At 44.3% G+C, this 20,723-nt stretch overlaps 1 protein-coding gene across 6 annotated transcripts in view; it reads left to right on the plus strand.

Annotated features, from left to right (window-relative positions):
• The window catches only part of TCF20 (transcription factor 20), a 112,549-nt gene extending 92,313 nt beyond the window's left edge, over positions 1-20,236 (plus strand). For 4 of the 6 annotated variants that reach the window (XM_084523294.1, XM_084523296.1, XM_084523295.1 and 1 more), the window contains 4 exons: positions 6,166-6,259; positions 12,451-12,500; positions 15,454-15,581; positions 18,936-20,236. In XM_084523294.1, coding sequence (XP_084379420.1) covers positions 6,166-6,259; positions 12,451-12,500; positions 15,454-15,537 — 228 coding nt within the window. In that variant the 3' untranslated portion in view covers positions 15,538-15,581; positions 18,936-20,236. The remainder of the gene's footprint in view (positions 1-6,165; positions 6,260-12,450; positions 12,501-15,453; positions 15,582-18,935) is intronic. The other 2 variants (XM_084523297.1, XM_084523298.1) reach the window with 2 other exon arrangements.
• The last annotated feature ends 487 nt before the right edge of the window (positions 20,237-20,723 follow it).

Consider the following 20,723-nt stretch of genomic DNA (forward strand, 5'->3'; position numbering starts at 1 on the left):
TATGTATAGGTGAAAATATTTTTCCCCATCTGTATCACTTCGCACTCATCAGCATTTAAGTTTCATCTCCATTTTATCATTTTACCCAGCACTGTCAGATCTCTTTGCAGCTCTTTACCAGCAGTGAGATTTGACTACCTTGCATAATTTTACAAAGTTTGCGAGTTTCATCACCTTCTTGTTCACCCCCCTTTTGACATCTGTTAGGAATGCAGTTGAATGGCCTAGGTGTCTGCATAGACCCTTAGAAATTTTTGCTGACAAACCCCATTCCTTGTCAAAACTAACAATTTATTTCTGTTCTTGCTACTTTCTCTTTTTTCCTTCAAGTTGAGGGAAATAAAGCTCTGTTCTATGTTTATTTGAAGTGCTTCTGCTGTACTTGAATCACTTTAATCGGTTTTGTGTGTTTTGAATAGGATTTCCCCTTTTTAAGACATTTTTAGTTCTTGTATTTCTTTTTCCATGCCATCCATTTTGAGCTGCAGCTTCCCTTTGTGCTTCAGCAGCCCATGCAGCACTGCAGCTCTGACTCTTCTCTGTGTTTCCTGCTGCAGCTTTATAGCACAGCGATGGCATCTTTCAGATCGCTGATTTGTCCCTTTGCTGAAATCTTGAAATCTAAATTAGCCCTTAGTTTCTTCAATCCGAGATAGCTGCCCAGCCCTACTTGAGTGATTATTTCTTTGTTGTTACTTGATTTGCTTGCCACACGAGCGTATCACCATTGGCAGGAGATATCTTTTAATAGTGCAAGCATGAAGGATTTTTTTCTTCTTCTTTTTAATTGCAGGATTCATTTTTTTCTGATATTTTGTGCCTGTTCTTTGGAGAACTTAAATTGCCTTACAGGAAATGGAAGCTAATAATTCAGTATCCTTTAGTAGTGGTTGTTATCTCTAGCCCCAATCCCAAAAGCAATTTTTTTCATTAACCAGTGCCTGGATATCAGAGTGAAAATGCTGTTCTCCTCTCCTACTTCCTAAAAACGTCAGCCCCCTGCCTTTTTCCATCCCAGTCCCTTTTAACAGCAGTCTTCCAAAATAACTTTTCCCTTTCTCTTTTAGCAAACAGTGTGTGATAGCCAAGATCTTTCAGCTTTTCCTTGTGGCTCGTTGCAGCAAGTCATCTCTCCGTGTCCTGCTTTCCAGGAACGGGAAGGTGGCTACCTGCTGCCTCTGCTGCCCTTTCGCCTGGATGTTGCAGCCGAGTCCTCTGCTGGCCTGCCAGCTGCTGCGTGCCAAGGAGCTGGTGGCTCTCCTCCTCCTGACATGGCCGGCTCTGAAAGCCGCCCTGCCTTCTAGCTGAGTTTGTGCCGTGCTCTTCTACAGGAGCAGTTGTTTGCCTGAAAGCATAGGATTTAAACAGATCAAGGAGAGAGTATGGAAAATTTGTGTAAAGTGAGGATTTACACCTGTATAATTAACGCCATGTGTTTCTTTCTTTTTTTTTTTTTAATTATTTTATATTGCTGGCTTTTCTTTTTAAGTGACCTTTAGTTGTTGCTTTCCATTTCATTTCACATATTTATTCCTGACACTGGTATGCAGGAAGGGGAAAAATAAGGAGATACCTAGAAAGCAAATCAAAGGAAAAGGGAAGAAAAGAGAGAGCAAAGGAAGAAGAGGCATTCTGGAGGGAGGTATTCAGGCGGCCTGCGTGCTGGTAAGAAACAGAAAGAAGCAACCAGTGGGCGAGAAAAGCCTTCTAGGGTTATAGACAGTCGAAAACATGACACGGTCACATCTGCTGTGGATGTCCATGAGCGTTGGGTAGGCACTGGTCAGTGCCTCTGGGACACAGCCGTGTGGTGCTCAGAGCTTGTCCCAGTGCTCAGCCAGGAGGTTGGGTGGCTCGGGAACAGTGTGAAGCTGGGAACGACTTCTGCTGCAGCCCTGAGGGAGGCAAAGAATGGTACCCAACGTGCACACCCCTCTGTATTTTATTGAGAACAGTGTGCTGCCAGAAGAGCTTACTCGTGTAGTAATGAAGGAGCATGTGTGGCCAAAAAAAACCCAACAACCAACGAAACAAAAAGCAAAACAAGAAACAAAGCAAAAGCCCTTGGAACAAAAGGAGTGCAGCCAGAGGAGGTTTTAATGTTCTGGGTGAATCAGAGCAGGCTGCTAGGGCTGTGGCAGAGTCCCCCTGCTGCTCCCACTTCCAGGTTGGGTGTTGCTTCATTTCGGTGGACAGAGAAGGATGAGCTGTAACGAGGAAGAAATGGGCTGCTAATAGCATGGAGGAGTAGAGACAATGTATCTGGCGTTAATACTATTGATAATTTAGTTCAAGGGATGGAGTGTCTCTTCTAAATGGCACTTTTCAGTCTCTCCAGCCTATTCTAAGTGAGATGTATGTGCCTTGTGGCCAGAGATGAATTGTGGAGATAGGACCTCAGAATCAATCTTCGCTGTGTGGTCTTTTCTTCTTTCTTTCTCTCTTTTTTTTTGAAATCGAAGCCAGGAGTTGATTAGATGCCTGGCAATGATTGCTACCCATTGGCACCTCCCAATGGGAGCGCGCTCCAAGTACCAGCCTTCAGCTCTGTCAAGCAGGGGAGGTTAAGCAGGCTGCTTACTGAGCAAAAGGAATTTCTCTTCCCATGAGAGCCTGAGTGCTGTTTCCCTGGCTAAGAATGCTATAATTCCTGTACAAGTGACAAGCAGGCTGCTACCATCTGCTGGTGAATGGCTGCAGGATGGTGGGGTTTGGGTGGAAATGTGCTCATGGACCAAGGAGAGCGATTAGCGGTCGTTAAGCCCAATTTACTTATTTCACGTATGAAACTCCAGGATTTTATTTCGGTTTTAGATTGGTTTCTAATTGTAGCGTCCCTCTTTTATTTATTTGTTCTTGATATATAAATAGGTAAGGGTAAGCTTCTGGCCAAAGCCTCAAAAGGTACTGACAGGAGCCATGCATCTTTCTCAAGACGCAGCAATAACGTCTTGCAAAAGAAGGCTGAAACCAGCTGGAAAGTTTGTCATCACTATATTCTGTCTTGTTTCTGGAGATATTTGGAAACCATGTGGCATTACGTTATTATCATCTCTTTCAAAGGTTAAGTAATAGATTCGTAAGGTGTTTTAGCACCGTACAACTTTGTAGGGTATCTGCTTTGTTCAGTCTGTGGCGTGTCAAGAAGGAAGAACTCGGAAGAAAAGAGTAGTTATTGTGTATGTGGTTCCCCCAGCTTCCCCTGAAAGAAGCAGATGGTCGGGGGTCCCAGGAGGTAGAAGAAATGGGGCCATTAGACTGTCAGTGGCTTGTGAAAAGCAGAAGCATCTGCCAGAATGGAGACTTGTTCAGCAGCAGGGGAGCCAGCAGCAGCAGATGATCTCTGCCTTGAGCAGTCGATGGTATTGCAGTCCACTGGGGAATTGCTGTCGTGGGCGTAGCTGCAGGTAACCTTGGTAATAATCTAGTTGGTCAGGCAGGTTGAAAAAAAAAAAGGAAATAAAGGCTCGATGCTCGTCCTTGGGCATCTTAACTCCCCGCTTTTCCTGCCTAGCCAGTCCTAACTGCAGCCAGAGTGAAAATATTCTGTGCCTCTGCTCAGCTGAGCACTACAGGCGCTCTTAAAAGTCCCCAATCTGCCGGTCGCGTTTCGGCTGCAGGTTTCAGAACGGCAAGGCGAACCACGCTAGGTGCAATAAAGAATTAGTTCAAAGACTAAATTAACATTTGGAAAAGCGTCAAAAATGTTGCTGGGGGTCTTTTTGTTTTCGGCTGTATCACACGGCGCGCTCTTGTGACATGCCTTTTTAGTTATAAGAAATATTTGACACAGCTGCAGTTTAATCTCCGCTGTTGTAGCTCTTCTGCTCTTACTGACTGTTCCGTACAGGACACGGTGTTCCAGGGAACAATGACCTCTGCTGCTGCAGCAGCGTGGTGGTACTTCAAAGGCTGGATGAAGTGGGGAGGACGGAATGCCTCTGAGGAACAAAACCAGAAATTCATATCTGTGTTCAAAAAGAATAGTCAATTTGGGCTGCTAGAATAATTAATCTTCGGCAGCCACATCTGAAAGAGAGAATAGCGCGTCCAGGTAAAGAGCTCCGATTCAGAGCTCCTCAAGCTGCACTTTGTGAGTACTTGGCATAGGTGAATCTGGGACTATTGCCAGTACATAATATTCTTCTAGGGTTGATTTCATAGCCAGGAAAAGACATTTTCTATACATGAAACTTGGTTTTACTCCCACGAGAGAATGAATTACAGAGCAGTTTGGCTAGAGGTCCATGCGTTTTGGTGTATATTTAACTATTGGTTTAGACTTTTTTTTGTTTTAACGTTTAGAAACCAGCGTTCGTGTTCTGACAGGCAAAAATAAGCTGCCTGGGTGTCTCTTTCTAAGCCTCAGGGGCACTTTCCTTACATTAAAATACTGCAGTAGTTTGTCATGATACGCGTTCGTTGCTTAGAAGATAGACGCGATGGGGAATGTTGAAGATCAGGCTCAAAGTGCTTTGGCGTAACTGAGAAGAGAAGGCAGTATTCAAGACTGGAGTTGTACGTGTCATGAGAAGTGATGCCTCACAAGCTTGCCTGCTAGTTGCATCTGCTTTGATTTGAAGAGGGCCACCTGGTTTATGGCTGGAGCTAATTTTGCTTTCATCCTCGTTCAGTCACTGAAATACAAACTCCAGTCATCGCTGTCTGCGGAGCACAGAAGAGTGGGAAGAGCAGCGACTGTCAGATATTCTTAGTACTTTTTTGCAATGCTGTAACGAAAGCCCTGTTCATTCAGACTGGGGGATTTCTCTGGGGCTATAATCATCGGCCACGTCTCTTGTGCAGACCTCTGCTGCCACGTGCACGTACGTCAAGGATGTGTAGAAGTGTGGTCGAGCCCCTGTGGCCACCTTGGCATCTGAGGCTGCTGGAATGGTAGAGCAACTACACTTCTGTGCAGTGCCAGGCATGCTGCTAGCTTGAGCACGTCTGTTCTGCCTGCTGTACTTCTCATAGTGTCGATGGGGTACATGTAGTTTGACGCTAGCTGTTCCAGCAGAAAGAGAGATTTTAGGTCATGTCGTCATCTGTCTGTGTGCAGTCAGTGACCAAAGGCAACTTTTCATAGCCTGAGCTGAAGGTGAATTGTACCGGTAATAATATGTTGTGGTGGTCACATTTATCGGCAAAGCCCAGTTCCTGTGTCTCTTAGGTATAACCAAGAAGTTGCTGCAGGTGATGTTTTTCTGCCAGTAGTCCTTTTGCATTTTGCTTTATAGATCAGAGTGGGCTCTCAGCCTTCTGCCAGATGTGACTTTGTTTTCTTGAAAAATGTCAAGCTGTCAGAAATCAGCTTTCATCAGAATCTGAGGTGAGCTGATGAAAATCACTCACCATATACATCCAATAGAAAAAGTTGCTGTCTGAATGAGATATACGGTGGGCCTATCCCGTAAAGTCATTCGGGATGAAGTAAATGGGTGAGTGGCTTTCATTCTGCCGCATTCACATCTGTCTGATAATACGATCAAATCCATCATTGACCAGTTGAGATGCTGGGATCTAAGTAATGGAAATTGAACACGTTCATCAGATGAGCTTTACTACTTTGAAAATAAATGTATGAGCGTCTCTGGCACTGCGAGCATTTGTTGGGAGATGTGCCATTTGGTGAGGTATTTTACCTTGATGGCATCTTCCTGTGCTCCATGTAAACCTTTTTTGATCACATATGAAAAAAGACTCAACTGGACCGCTGGTGATAATGAAATCGATGTGACCAAATTACTGTTATGCTAATGGTGTCTTCTAAATCATTCGCTGTCATGCTAATTTTCATTTTAAAGCTACTGTAGATTCATAAATGCTCTTTGCCACTTTTAACACTGATGTCATTGTCAGGTACTGAGACATGGCTCAGTGAGATGGATTTGAGAGAAGTGTTTTCAAGTTCTTTCTGAACGGTTGGTTTGAACAGTTGGTGTATCTTGCCTGGTTAAAGCACAGCTGAAAAGTTTCGTTTGAAACAGCTTATGTTGCCTTTATTCAATAGGCCTTTCTTTCTGTGGTGTGTAAAGACACAGTCTGACATTGTGTTACTCAAGAAATTTGTGCTGGAATGTGGTTGATAACATTCCCAGGAAAACAGGGATTTTTGGAAAGCTCGTTACAGTCTTCATTGCCGTTTCTTGGTTTCCCTTTCAGAAATGTTCCCATTGCCAGGAACCAGGAGCCACCTTAGGCTGCTACAACAAAGGCTGCTCCTTCCGATACCATTACCCATGTGCCATCGATGCAGGTAAGAAGGAATGACACGCTAACTACATTTCTATCTATGAAAACACAGTAATAGAAATGATGAAGAATGGCATCAGATAAACAGTGTACAGTAACGCGCTGGGACAAGATGGAACTCGTAATGAAAAGGAATCTACCTGAAAGTGCAGAAAAAGCCTGCTTCTGCAGAATGCAGCTACGGCAACTAAAAAGCGGCTGCAATGTGAGAACTGGCTGAAAAAAACTGTAAGAGGATGCAAGCAACCAGAAAGACATTTCCCCTCTTTCAGAGTTAGACTTGTATAGATAGGCATTATAGTGACTTCAAGTGCAAAATGTTTGTAGAAACTTCAGTACCACTTGCAGCACAGCCTTCCTTCTCCCCCTTCCTTACAAGCATTTCAGCCAGTCTGTTCAGTAGGTCCAATTTTTACTTACTGTGTAAGCTAACAGCTTGGATGGTTTGCACTTGCTGAATTTGCTACTTTTATTCAGTGTTTAGAGGAGGAGTTTTAGAATTTTAGAATGAATACTGTCCCAATATTCCAGTACTGTGCATCTCACTATCATACATTAGTATCAAGGAAGTAAGGATTCAAGATTGCATCTCTTGTCTGCCATATAATTGCAAGCTTCCTGTTTGTTATCCCACTTCCACAGTAGCTCTATCTATTTTTTTTTATGCTGTTTTTCAAATGTTAGTAGATACGAAACAAAGTAGGTATGATCACTGCTGAATGACTACATTACACTTCTGGCTGTGAAATCCCACCCTAATGGAGCACATTTTATTCCAATAGAAGTGTATTTAATGCAATTAATATAGCAGTGGAATACTACTATTCCCACAATAGAGATGGAGAAGTCTTGATTTTACATGAAATACAACGTTAAAGAAACATTATTGAGGTTGCAAAAAATCACATTCAAAAATGCCAGAAATAAGGCTGTCCTTGCAAGTTTAATGTTGTTATCTTAGGAATGTATCTTATAAGATAGTGATCACCTCATTAAAGATTTATTTTTCCATAGGGCTCTACCTTAGCTCATAGGTTGAAGGGGAACTCAATTAATGAACATTACGTTATCCTCGCTGTTTGTGTAACTCTGTATTTAATTTACCACATAAGATTCTTTCTCAGTTCTGAAAGTAGAGCTGGGGAATTCTCTAATGTTCATGTCCATCATGCCAAAGAGTTCTGTGAACGTTAACAGGCTTGTACATCTGAGATAGAGAATCATCATATTTGCATTCATACTGCATTTAGTAGTTTGCTTCTGGTTTCTGACATGGCCTTTTCAATGCCATGAAAACGCAAAATGAATTATAGAGAATGTACCCAATAGTTCAAGGTGCTTAATTTGAATTTTTATGTATAGTATGTAGCATTTTCTTTGTTCTAAATACAGGTATCAAACTTAAGATATTGTCCTTTTTCTTCAGATAATACCTTCCTCATTAAATCTACTCCACTTCAGCAAATGCAGTAGGATCCTCCAGATGACAAATTTACTGAACAATCATGACTGATTCCCAAGAGCAGTTCTGTGTCATGCACAGAAGAGGCAGTGTTCCATGGAAAAAATAGTGTACAGTCATACTCTTAAATCCCTACTATTAAATCTGTATTAAATCCATGTTAAACGTAGTATAATATGTCTACCATTTGATACATTGAAGTGGGCTACATTAAATTTGTCATTTCCTAACATTTGTCTCGACATTGCAACCTCTGAGGTAGTTTTTTTTTTTTTTTGGAGTAGCTTTTTGTATTCAGGTTCCAAGGCTATGCTTGCTTCGTTTTCTTGTACTTGAAATTTTGTCATGAGACATCGCATTGTCATGTGGCCATCTGTCAGAGGGCACCATTCCAAGCTAATTTCCCTGCTTTGAGTAATATGGCAGGAATAAATCGCAAGCCACTTGGTGGGCTGGAGCTGCATGGAGACAGGATACTTTGGCTGTGAGTTTCACCAGCATACTTAAAGAATAGCAGAGGAATGGTAAAACTTGTGGAACTCTGGTTTCGGTCCAGGAACAGTATGATTTACTGAGAACAAGGACTTCTGGCTTTCTCCTCTCCCCTCTCTTCCCCTCCTCGATCGCGTACTTCTGTTTCCACTCATCCCTGCTCCTAACTTCTCCTAGGCGAGTGCTCCACTCTTTCTCCTGCCCCAGATTTCCCTTACCATTAGCCTTTTTGCCTTCTGGACTAGTGCCTCACGGTTTTGAAATGGTTGCCTCCTTCCTTCAGGCTGCACTGGCCTCAGGAGGCCCTGACAACCTCACAGCTTTGGGTTCTGGTGCCTGCATCTGAGGCCACAGGTTCATTTACAGAAAAGACCGGTCTGTCCCCAGTCAAAAGCACATCGGGTGGAATTTTTGGGGATTTAACTACTGAAATCTACAAAACCTCTCCTGAGGGCATGCAGATCAAAATCCCTTTACCTCCTTGTAGAGGGTTGTGTTTGCTGACTTTGTGTTAAGTTGGCAAGAGAATGCCGTAGCTAAACTTCAGATCCTGTTGCAGATTAGAGTTTGTTAGAGACTGTCAGACAAAGTTTGCTGGGATGTTTGACATGGGCAGAATAACTTTTTCCAAGAGAGTTTGAAGGAAATGGTTAGACTGCTTTAGCCAGAGGTTTCAACCAAAACAAACAAGAGAGCCCAGCTTGAAGCAGATTCTCAGCATTGAAAATCTCAGTCTGCTGGTATGACAGTAAAGACCTTGCTTGCAGTTGTTTTTATCTATGGGAATAATCAAGCTGTCCTAATCTATAGCTGCTCTTCCAGTAAATCTGTATAAAAGAAATAAGAAAGCTGTATGGGAAAGGACATGATTTTCATTTATGCCCAAGCAGCAAAATGCAGGCCTCCTGGAGAAGCAGATCAGCAGTCTTCTCTCTTGCCTCACTCTGCTGCCTGCCTATAAACCCTTTTTACTGGTTATGCAGTGCTGCTGTCTTTCTTGTAGTGAATCAAATATAGATAATTCTCAAGTTCCTTCAGCTCTGTGGTAGTTTTCTTTGAAGTCCCCTGTCCTGCTAGGAAGGCCGGAGTCCCCCTTGCTTTACTGAGCATCTGGTTCTGAGGCCTCAAAACTTTGTGCGGCCGTTTACAGGGGCTCTCAGGCCTTTAGAATACATATGACTTCTTTTGTACCTTAGGAAGAAAAATCAGAAAACACTTCCTGGAGTGCTTTTTAGGATATGTCAGGTCACAAGCACTTAGCATTTGACAGAGTTACTCTGTCAGCCCTGGCAGTGTGACGGTGCCGTAGCTGGGCCTAAAGATGCGTGGCGGATTCCTAGGCAGTTACACTGAGCCGAAATGTGTCTTCACCTTTGCATTCCTGTGGATTAGAAGCTAGTGCTCTGACAGCTACTGTTCCCCAGCTGAAAGGCACTATATTTTTGGTGAAATACCTCCAAATGCTTCAGCTCCTTGCAGTGCTGGAGGCAGGCCCTGTGGCGTGACCTGGGCTTGGTGCTGGCCCTGGTGAGGAGCCAGGTTTTGTGCTGCTGCTGCTAACTGGCTGCTATGCGAGGCATGTGGCTCCGTAACCCTCCCGTTTGTACATATGGATGCTTGTGTATATCCCGAGTCAGCCTTCATTTTAATCTCCTTTCATAGAAAATAATCTTTGGCAATATAGGACGTGCTTCTGTGCAAGAGGACTCCTGCTAGCCATTTGCATAAAAATCAAGATGAGTAGTGCCACTTAAATAATTTTTATATGGAAATGGCTGCGGTTAACGTTGTCTGTGTTTGGCTTCCGTCTGTCCAAATTTATGAAGAGCCTGTGATATCTCAAGATAACTTAGTCCTAGGGATGTCTCCATGGAAACAGGATCTTTGTTTTCTGAAATTTTGTATCTGCTCCCTCTGCTTCTTCCTCCCCACCTGGAGTCAGATCCGGACTGTTGGGGCACGCTTACCCCCACAGCATCTATGGTAGGGAGTATCAGGAACACAATTTTTTTTTTTTTTATAGTAAATTAGGACAAGACTAGCAGCAAAATAAAACGAATTTTCAGAGAGCAGAAATCCTGTGTCTTCACAAGTATCGTTAAAGATGAGTAACAAGGAGAACACAGAGGGTGAGACAAAGTGTGAAGCTTGCAGAAGAAAAACTGCTTCTATTAAAAATGTCTTAGGTTTTCCCTGACTACTTTATGGAAGAAAATCTGTGCAAACAAGGACAAGCCTCTCTTCTTTTTCCCTTTCTGCCACGATGAGCTGATCATAGCGATGTGTCTGATGACTTCGTGGTGAATTGTAATCTGTGATATGAAATACTTGCTAACTGAAATCCAGGCCAACTTGGTAATGATGAGCAAGTTCTGCTGCCTCAGTTATTCAGCTGGTTTTGTAGTGAGCTATTTTTCACAGTTGTCCCTTAAGAGAAACAAAAAATTGTCATTAATTGGGTCTTTTATTAGTTGTTGCAACAAAAATGCCAGACTTACAAAGAAATAGAGCTCCATAATCAGATCAGACGTGAGGTACAAGGTATCTGACTCTCATTCCTGATCCTTTTATGATCCTTGTTCCTTTCTGATGCATGAGATAGAGAACTGCATTCACTACCCATGGTGAATTTCCAAGAAAGAAAAAGAAAATGCTATTCTAACATATTGTTTATATTTTTGATCACTGCTCTGTATATTTTTTATTATATTGCTATATTATGCAGTGGTGATTCAGGATGTATAGTCTAAATGTATGATTCCTGCCCTTATAAAGAGACACATTTTCTTTACTTCTTTTCTGTTATTTGCTAATACCACATTTGAAATCGTTATCCATGGCAGGATTAAGGGTTTCACTCTTCCTTGCTAAAATCTCTCAAGTAACTTAGCCCAGTGCATGCTGTTTCCCTTTGATTCAGGCCAGAGGCACTCATGTTGAAACATAAGCATTTCATAGCGGCAAGATGCTCTGCCAAAGCTTGGGTGTCTAGAAAGCTTTTCCCTCAAGCTTTAGTTGCAGTCTCCTGCTGTCTGCTAAACTCTTCCAGCAGATTGAAGCAGCAGGTAGCGCTGGTTATGCTACATACTTAAGAGCATTTTAAATTAGCACGTTTTATTTACCAGCGTGCTTCTTCCCTTGCTCACTCTTTGGGTAGGTTGGAGAAGACGGGCGGCTGTAAGCACCTTGCTGAATTCTCACTCTGTCGGGTCAACCTGCCTTTGGTTCCTGAAGCAACCAGAAAAAATGATGTGAGAAGTCTGGGCGAGTTAAGAGGTGCCTCTGCAGCTCAGGGTGCCCAGGGAAGGCAGCTGAATTTCCTTGGCAGGGTGCTGCTGCTCCTTGACCTGGCTGTGAGGGTGAAGTACAGGCAACCTGGAAGCTGCAGGGTGAGAGGCAGTCGGACAGCACTGCTGCTGTCCCTGCAGCTCTTGGAGATATCTGAGCACGAGGGTGAGAGGGGAGGCAATACCTGAACTGTCTCTGCCCGTGAAGAAATGCTCCGTGGGATACTGTACTGCATAATTCCTTCCTAAACAAGTGCTTCTGCATAGGTGCCCCATTTCCGTAATAAGTTTAAATCATTAATTAAGCTATTTCTTAGATCATAGAGGCTTCACATACACGAATCGTGGAAGCAGATCCAAGAGCAGCGTGAGTGACCTGACTACCAGGGATAGTGTCAAAGTGTAAACTGATCACCGGGATTTGGGATTGCAAATAAACTGTCATATACACGCATAGCTAGAGACACACTCCCCTTCTGCCCCCATGTTGGCAGGGCCTTGGGGTAAGCATGAAAGGCAACGATTTTCCTACCAAGTATGAAGCAGGGATCGTCTGTTCAGATCGGATCAAGGTGCCCGTCTTCCTTGTGCTGTAGCAAGGAAGGCTGGAGTAGGTGAAGGGGGTTGGGGTACAGGATTTGTAGAGTTGCTGTTGTGATTCCTCTCGGCGATGCAGAGGAGTGGGGAGACTGGGGATGCTTGGACTTGGCTTGGTCATCCAGGTGACGTTGTCACTTGGGAGGTTTAGGAATTTTATTTGCTAAAACTGTGGGGGTGTCGGACAAACCTGCTAGTAAGACAGTATTCCTTAAAAAAATGTTTAAAATAAAATGTATAAATGTATAAAATAAAAATGTATACCTGAGAAGCAAGACTAACATGCGATGTATTATTCAAGTTGTTTTTTTTATATATATTAAAAATGTAATAAATTGCTGTCTTCTCCTCCCCTAGATTGTTTACTAAACGAAGAGAATTTCTCAGTGAGGTGCCCCAAGCACAAGGTAAGAATCTTCTCCTGTATTAGACCTGCTTTTTTGCTGCCCTCTTCTGGTATCTAAATTTGCTTCAGTAATTTCATACCCGGATAACATCTGTAGTCAGAGATGCTTTTAGATGAATTCTTCTGTGATGTGTGCTTGTGGTATGTTCTGGGGGCAAACACCGACTTGAGAAGAATGCAGAGAGTTTAAGAAGATAAATGAAGTTTTTTGCTGTATCTGCTCAGTTGTTCTTTAGATCCTTGATGACTCTTTAGAAAACCCAGCTTCATTTCCTGTCTTCTGTGATAGAATCAGTACGCTGCTCACTGCCTCTGTTCAAGTGCTGCGTTGCAAGCTGTGGTGTGGGTTTTTTCATGGATTTACTGAGGATGCAAAAAGAAGAGTAGCTCATGGAAACGTTGTGAACTGCTGTAGTCATGAACCTGAAACACATTGTCCTAGTAAATTGGTAGTAACTCGGCTGAGTCCTACCATTCAGCCTACAATATACGTTCAGCTCTTCTGTAGATCCTTGGCTCTCCAAAAGACCCACTGTTTCCTGGCTTTGGTGATGGATTCAGCATGCTGCTTCTGCCTAGGGTTTGGGCATGCTTCACTGAATGTCCCTGGAGCCTGCAAATGCAGTGGTGCTAGGAGCTGGAGTTCATTGCTCTGGGTGGAAAGCGGAGGCAAGACAGACAGAACAGACTCTCTTGTGCCTATAAGCAGTGTGATACAGGGCTGGGAACATCCATCCACCTTCATGCCTCCCACTCCCACTCCCCCAATCCACAGCCCATAAGGGAGGTTGCATCTCTAGTATCCAGGAAAATGGTGTTCTTGTGGCCAGTTGGGTACAACGTAAATTGTGTGAGAGTGTGGATGGCACATGCTGGAAGAATAAATGATAATAGGGAGTAATTCTGTTGCTCTCTAGCAGGGATTAGTTTTCATTTAGTTCTTGTCTGCAGATCTCTTCTCTGCCTAGAATTAGACTGACATCTGGTGGTTTTTTGTCTTCACAGATTATCTTTAATCTGTCTTTTGTAAACACACAAGAATTAGTCTCATGTTCCTTTCTAGATGTTTCACCACAATATGATGCATTTATGTAGATGTATTTAAAATGCACTGGAAGATTCTGGGGGCATTGAGTCAGTGATCCAGACCTGGCCTACTTTCCGTCATACAAAAGAAAATCACTTACTCTGTAAAACTGTGGAGAGGATGTTGAAAATTCACAGCAAGCTTAAACTGATGCATTAATGTTGCATGAGCCTGCACTTCTTGCCTAACAAAAAGGGAAGGGGTGAGCTCCCCTTACTGTGGAATGCAACTCCAGAAGTGCCACCCTCTTCCCAGCTTTGGATACTTGCCTAAAGAGAGTAAGAAGGTTGCATCTATGAAGGCTGTTTTATTTTTGCTGCCCTCTGCCTGAAGTATTACAGTGAAAGATGGTTCTAAAGCTTTTCATGGCTGGCTTGGGTCAGCACTGCTGTATATTAGTATTCGCTCGGATGGTACCCGAACCATGAAAGGAAACGACTGTTTTATGGAACCCAACCTCTTGGAAAAGATGCTGAAGAGGCACAATGATTTCTGAAGTAATCTTGGAGGGGGCGAGAGGGGGAACACTGCCAAATAGGTTGATTAAGGTACTTCACGAGGCAATAAAAGTTGTGAATTTTATGTGAAACTACCCCGCTGCACACTTGCTGTGTCGCTTCAAAAATAGAAGTTCAACATCAGCAGCCTTTGACACTGAACTTTGGTGGCTTTTGCTTAGTAAATACACAAATCATTTGCAGTCAAGCAGGGCTTTTTGTTGCCTGCTTGTGACTCTGCCCTTGCTCTGTGGTTCACTACTCATTGCTGGTTTGCTGCAAATTCTTCTGCAGGGCAGGATATAGCATCGCCGTGCTCCTTCCATTGCAGTCACTGGAGTGGGGAGTTCCAGCCGGCTGGGAGGCTGGAACAGCAAGGCTGAAAACCATTGCTCTAGGATGACTGGGAAACAAATTACACCCATTTTTTTTTGCAAGCTACGAGCATGAGCAACTGAAAGGAGAAGAGATTTTAGATTAGACCGTTTAAAACCAGGCTGTTAGGGAGCAACAGCTTAACATCAGTAGCTAATTAGTAGCTGTCTAATGTCTCACTCCTCTGTTCTGTAGTTAATGGGTGGAGGAGCTAACTTCATAAATCCACTGACACTCACTAAGTCCCCCAGTATAGCGCTTCTTACCCTTTTTTTAGTCCGTGCCTCACGTCGGTAAATACACCTCATCATAATAAGTGGCTCCTGGAGAGCAAAGGTGCTCCGTGCCTCATTAACTGCGCTTAACACTCGAGGCAGAGGCAGGCGAAGTCCGGAGGGACTGCTCCTGCCTTCCCCTGCGCTCCCCAGCGAGCTTCCCCATTTCCTTCTGTCAGCATTGATGCTTCAACCATCCATGTCCTGAATGTGCTACTTTTGCAAAACAGCAGCTTTTATCACGGGGAGAATGCTGTCTGAAAACTAATCATCTTCGGAAGGGTTCGGCTTCCGCTGGCAGCCCCAGCCAGCTGGGTGTCTGCAGCGCAGCGAGTGCTGCTGCGGGAGGACTGCTGAGGATGCAGAGGCACAGAGGGGGGCAGAGAGGGGATGGGACACCTCTCCTTTCGGGGGCACCGCACTCTTAGGTTTTCTTAAGCCATCTGCGGGGTAGTTACACGTGATGTTGCTAAGTTTGGTCTACTTTTTTTGTGTTAAATTCTGTGTTTCTTAACCAGGCTTTCGTATCCCAACCTCTTTACTTTTGCAAAATTGCCTGCTTTTGTCACAGGGAAAACTCTGTCTGAAAATCTGTGTCTGGTTTCAATACTGACTTCTCTTTCTCTCTCTCACTTTCTGTATGTTCACTTTCCCTACCCCTGTCTTCCTTTTCTCCCTTGTTTTCTTTTTCCTCCTCCTTTTGGCTTGCTGGTTCGTCAGCCCCTCCTTCCTTGCTCTCTTCCCTCCTTGCAGAACAAGATGGTGAAAGGCAGCCTCAGCACAGAGCAGTCGGAGCGGGGGTGAGGGGGGAAGTGTACTCCTGGGAATGGAAATAAAAGCAAGCACAGGTGAGTTGGGGAGAGTTTCCAGTTTCCACCTGCCTTCTCCTGTGGCTCCTTACCTGCAGTGCTCTTCCCCGCTGCTATGAGATAACAAGGTGATCTTGTGTACATGCAGAAAATCTGTAATTACTAATTTGTGTTTCCTTTTTGTCCTGCTACCAGACTGTTCAGGCTAGTGGCTTGAATTTGGTTGTATTTCTGCAGCAGTTCCTTCTGTTTAGTGGTGAGAGACAAAGCTTGTTAGCTGTTGCAACTGCTTGATTACTCCCCCAGCTAAACCAGTGGCAGAAATCTCCTTTTGTAGTGCCCTGATCATGCCCATAAGGATTTGAAGGGTTTTTCCTTAAGTCACAGGCAACTGCAGCGCTGCAGAAGGCAGCACTTCTGCTCTCGAGCCCCAGCTCCCTCCTTCCTCCTGCCTCCCCCTTTGCCGAGCACAAATGTTCGTACAGCCACGTGTGAACCTGGTCAGAAACTCGATTTGTCTGAAATTAAGTTTTGCCATGATTAGGCCCTTGTCCTAACCTGGTTTGCTGTGTGGCTGGGCGAATTCCCTGGCACAAGGAGGGAGCAGCACAGAGGTGGGAATCAGCGCTGGGGAATATGATGAGGAAGGGATTTCTTACTTCATTTCCGTCGAGTTCATTGCCATTTGGTGGCGACAGGGGGGTCTAAACGAATTAAGTGGTTTCAAATTAGGTCCTGTTGCCACATTTACCCATTAACTGTAGCCCAATAAAGTCTCCAGACTTCATTTCAGTGCTCAGGTGCATTTCTTACTCCAGGCAGTCGTTTCTCTTTTTCTTGCAACACTGCAGCTGAAGTTGCTCTTTCATGCCTGCTGTCCGAGCTGATTACTGTGGTCCCTTTCCCTCAGCACCATTTCCTCACTTCCCAGCCACCTCCTTTGCCTTATAATCTTGCTTGTTTCCCAACTAAGTACCTGTGAAGGGCTTTTAATGGTGTTTTCTATGAAAGATGAGGGATGAACTGGAGAATTCTGGTTTTTGGTATAGTGCAGAAGACAGCTAGTGTTTCCTATAAACACTTTGTAGAGTGACTGCTGCATTGGCCTGGGTCTGTTTTCTGTGATTTTATTTGTAACGGTATTTGTTCTTGGTTTTGGAGTGTTGTTAAAACAGTTACCATGCAAACAGCATTAAACGTCAAAGTTTATTATTCGAGTAACTTTTTCCTTCTATGGAAGGGACGTCGGGATTCTTTTAAGCTTTTCTCTTTAAGTGTAAAAGCCAGTGTGGTTTATAATGCTTAAACAGGATGGCAGCCTTACAGACAGTGCATCAGGTGCAGCTCTTTAACACTACGGAAGATGAGGAATTGTCTTCTCAGGGATGATTTCTGTAGGCTTTTTAATAAGGAGTTTGTGACTATTAGTATGTCCCAGAGACCTTTATGCAGCTCTGTTTACTGCATCACTTTCCAGCACTAAATTTTTATATATACAGCAGCAATGTATTGGCTTAAGACCTTGCAGGCTGTGGAATCTCAGCACCATGTTAGCTGTGTGCTCTAGGCATCTCTCGAAGGCATCATTTCTTCCCAATTCTGCTTTTGCCTCGGGTGGTTCTCACCTGAAGGTCCTGTTTAGCCCCCTCCTTTGGGGCTGAGAGTATTTTAGAGATGAAGTTGTCCAGCCTGACCTCGTATCGCAAAACAAAAACCACGCAAATCCGAAAGGCCCTGTTCTTTAAAAAAAAAAGGGTTGCTGCATTATGGGGGTAATTAACTAAGTTTAGAGGACTTCTGCTGTTGTCCTGGTGGAACAGCAGCTGCCGCTGCGCAGGCCTTAGTGCAAAGCTGGAAGGGGCAGTCAGCTGTTGGGCTGTTTCGTCTTGCTTCGCTCCTCGGCCCGGCAAGTTAGGAAAAATCCTGCGTGTTGGATCACTTCCAGGCAAGTCAGTGTATGCTGTCTCTGTTTGTTGCTTCTTTCTCCCTGAGCCAGTTGCCTCCAGAACATTTGGATCAACTCCAGATCTGGAGAGTGACTGTGAGAGTGAGTCTGGTGCTCTGGATCCCGTCCAGGAACGGGGAAGGACTCTGTGTGGTGAGCCTGCTTTCTCCCGGAGCCAGTGCCTAATGCTCTGGATGGATTCCAGGCATGGGCAAGCAGCACTTGTACAGGAGCCAGAGACAGCAACACGGCCTTGACACTCCTTCAGTGCGGGCTCGCAGTTGCACGGTAATGAGCACCACACAGGTCAGCTGCCTGAACTGCCTAGGAGCCTCCCCCCGTTCCCCTCGAGCTGTAACTCCACGGCTCACCCGTCTGTTTTCCTACCTCCTTGCCCGACTCTTCGCTCGGAGCCTGGCACCCCCGTAGGAGGGGATGTTTGCAGCCAAGAGGTAGCTTGCTGCGATGTGATCTAACTGGTGTGCTGCTAATCAGAGGGGCACTGCCTTCTGTATCACACCGAGGACTCCTGGAGTTTAATTGCCTGCTCTGAGTGATCAGGGGTGTTACCTTGCTCACAGGCACACCCCAAATGCTATCAACGGCTTTCCAGATGTGCCTCTTGCGTCGGGAGCTTTTCTTTACCCAATCCCACTGGCTGGTGGGGAGGGATTTATCCAAGTTGCATCAAAGGGTTAACTTACTAAATAAATGCATTGCTTCTGGGCCTCGCTTGTGTTGCGGGAGAAGGGAAGAAAGGAATATATTATTTCAAGCTTTGCTTTCTTGGCTGTGCAGATTAAGAATGAGAACTGTGGCTTAGAGAAATGAAATTTTAACTTTGTCTGCAGTTTCTCTTTTGAACTACACCTCCACCAGCGTAGTGAACTCCTGGAGTTCATTTTGTCTCCTCAGAGCGTCTGGACAGGAGAATGAGCATGCCAAGCACTGGGACGTTCCCACATGTGTCTGGAAAGGCATCACGAGTGTAGTCCTTCCATGAACTTTTGCCACCACAGCCTGGCCATTAGGCAACACAAATGGGTATTACTTGATCAGCAATTAGTATAGCCATAGCTCTACCTTTAGCTTGTGAAATCCAGCCATTTCAGGAGCTCGGTTCCTGTGCCCAGACTCGTCTGGTGCTGAGACCAGTGTCATTATCTGCTTGGTCAGGGTGCAGGCAGCTCTGCCCTCTGGGCTCCTCCGTAGCCAGGCTTAATTCATTTTCTGCTGGCTGTTAAGCTCCTACTTGTCGTTACATGGATTTGCTTTTATGAACTCTTCACCATTGTGCTTGCGTCCATTTTTAGCCCCCAAACCTCGAGACCTGGGTGTTGCTGCAGCAGCAGGCTGCCCGGTGCGTTTCCCCAAAGCGCGGGGGGAGCACTGGAGGACCGAGGAAGCGAAGCCTCCCAACACATCACCGGTGTCGCTTTGTTTTTCAGGTTAGGCTGTTGAGATAAAAAAAGCGGTGGACATTCGTGAGTGAATGGAATCTCTCCCACTGTGCAGCCATGCCCCCTCTCGACGTGCCTGCCAACGCCAGCACTTCCTTCATCAATTCTTACATCACACTCAAGACCGATGGCATCACCGAATCCGACCAAGGAGTCCGAACCAGCTGTTTCCATGGACACAATCTCCATAGTGACAGTGGGAAGGGGAGGGGGAAAAAGGAAACAGGTGGGGGGAACTAAAGAGGGAGGGATAAATATATATATATATAAAGATCTATTTTTTAGTCTCGAAAGACTTTGTTTTAAATGAAAGGTGCGCTATCCCTTTTGATGCTTTTTGATTAAAATTAACAAAAACCCAGATAAATTAAAAAAACAAATCCGTAGCTGAAGTTAAATATTAAATCCGAAATCAATGCAAGGCTCGCGGAGCCTTACATTTTGCAGGAAAGAACAGTGGAACTGGGAGTACTCCGGACTGGATTTGTCTCCCTTCCTCTCGCTTTCTTTCTCACAACATCCAAGGAAATTCAATTTTAAAAGGTAAACAAATCACAGGATAAATTGTAGGGTGTGGGAGGAAGGCTTGGATGGATGCAGGTGATGGGGTGTTTGTACTTTGTGTATGTGGGGTAGGGAGGTTAGAGTTTTAAGAAACACTATACGTTAACAGTGGAAGCTTGAAAAACATCCGAAGACTCCTAGGTCGTGGCTCACGAAGGAAGAGGTAGCTGCTGCTTGCTTAGATCATGCGAACAAACTTAACCTTGTATGTGTGGAAACATCGGTGCCATGTTGGGGAAAGGAGCAGCTGTCCTCTGTGGCAACAGCATGCACCCCCAGATCATTCCCAGAGGCTGCCTTCAGCTCTGAAGGCAGGCAGAAGACGTGGTTTACCTGCCAGCTTGGGGAAATGGAAGGGAAGTCTGAACGTTGGTGGAGTCAGCGTGCTTTCAAACTGTTCAGAATATCCACTTAGCCCTTTTTTATTTTACGTTTTGCTTTTCCAAAAGAGAAGAGGGAATGTCAGTGTAACAGGCTACACTATGTGGTTTTGTTTTGTTTTTTTTGTTTGTTCTTGTAAATTATGTGAATTGTAAAACTTTTGGGTTTAAGGAACAACAACAAAAAATTCTGAATTTTTTCTTATTAAGGCCTTAAGAAAGGGGTTAGTGCATCTTTCAGGGGTCACTCTGCCATGGGAATAAAATAGCTGTTTCACAAACAGTTTTATATAAAAAAAGCTTAAAAAAAAACCAAAAAAACTAATAAACTTCATTTTAACCTTGTCTCCTTTTGTTTTGTGCGAACTTGATTTGTTTAAAAGGACAGAGAGACACTACTATCTGCTGCTTTTTGGTTTATTTGCCTTCATCAGTTCTGCCTTCAGCGATGACCTTCTGAACTGGCCCAGCAAGAGGAAGACCACAAAAGCTTTTAAAAATAAAAGCTTAGGATTTGTTTGATGCTCCAAGAGAACGAGCCAATGACTGGATGAATTTTCTGTTCGTGTGAGGCGGTGGCTTTTCACCGGCTCACTGACTTCTTTCACTCATAGGATGGTAGCATATCCTAGTGATATCAAACAGCGTGGTGTTTACTGGGAAGTCACTATAGATAGGGATCTAACCAGCATGACTTGGATAAAAAAACAAACAAACAAAAAAAAAAAAACAAAAACGGGGGGGTTGATATTGTGGGGAGGGAAGAACTATTTTAAAAAGTTATGTACTGGATGCTTGCTCAACTACTCGCATTTTGGAGTATTCAGCACAT

This window comes from Aythya ferina (genome assembly GCF_964211825.1).
Source record: "Aythya ferina genome assembly, chromosome: 1".
Classification (NCBI taxonomy): Eukaryota; Metazoa; Chordata; class Aves; order Anseriformes; family Anatidae; genus Aythya; species Aythya ferina.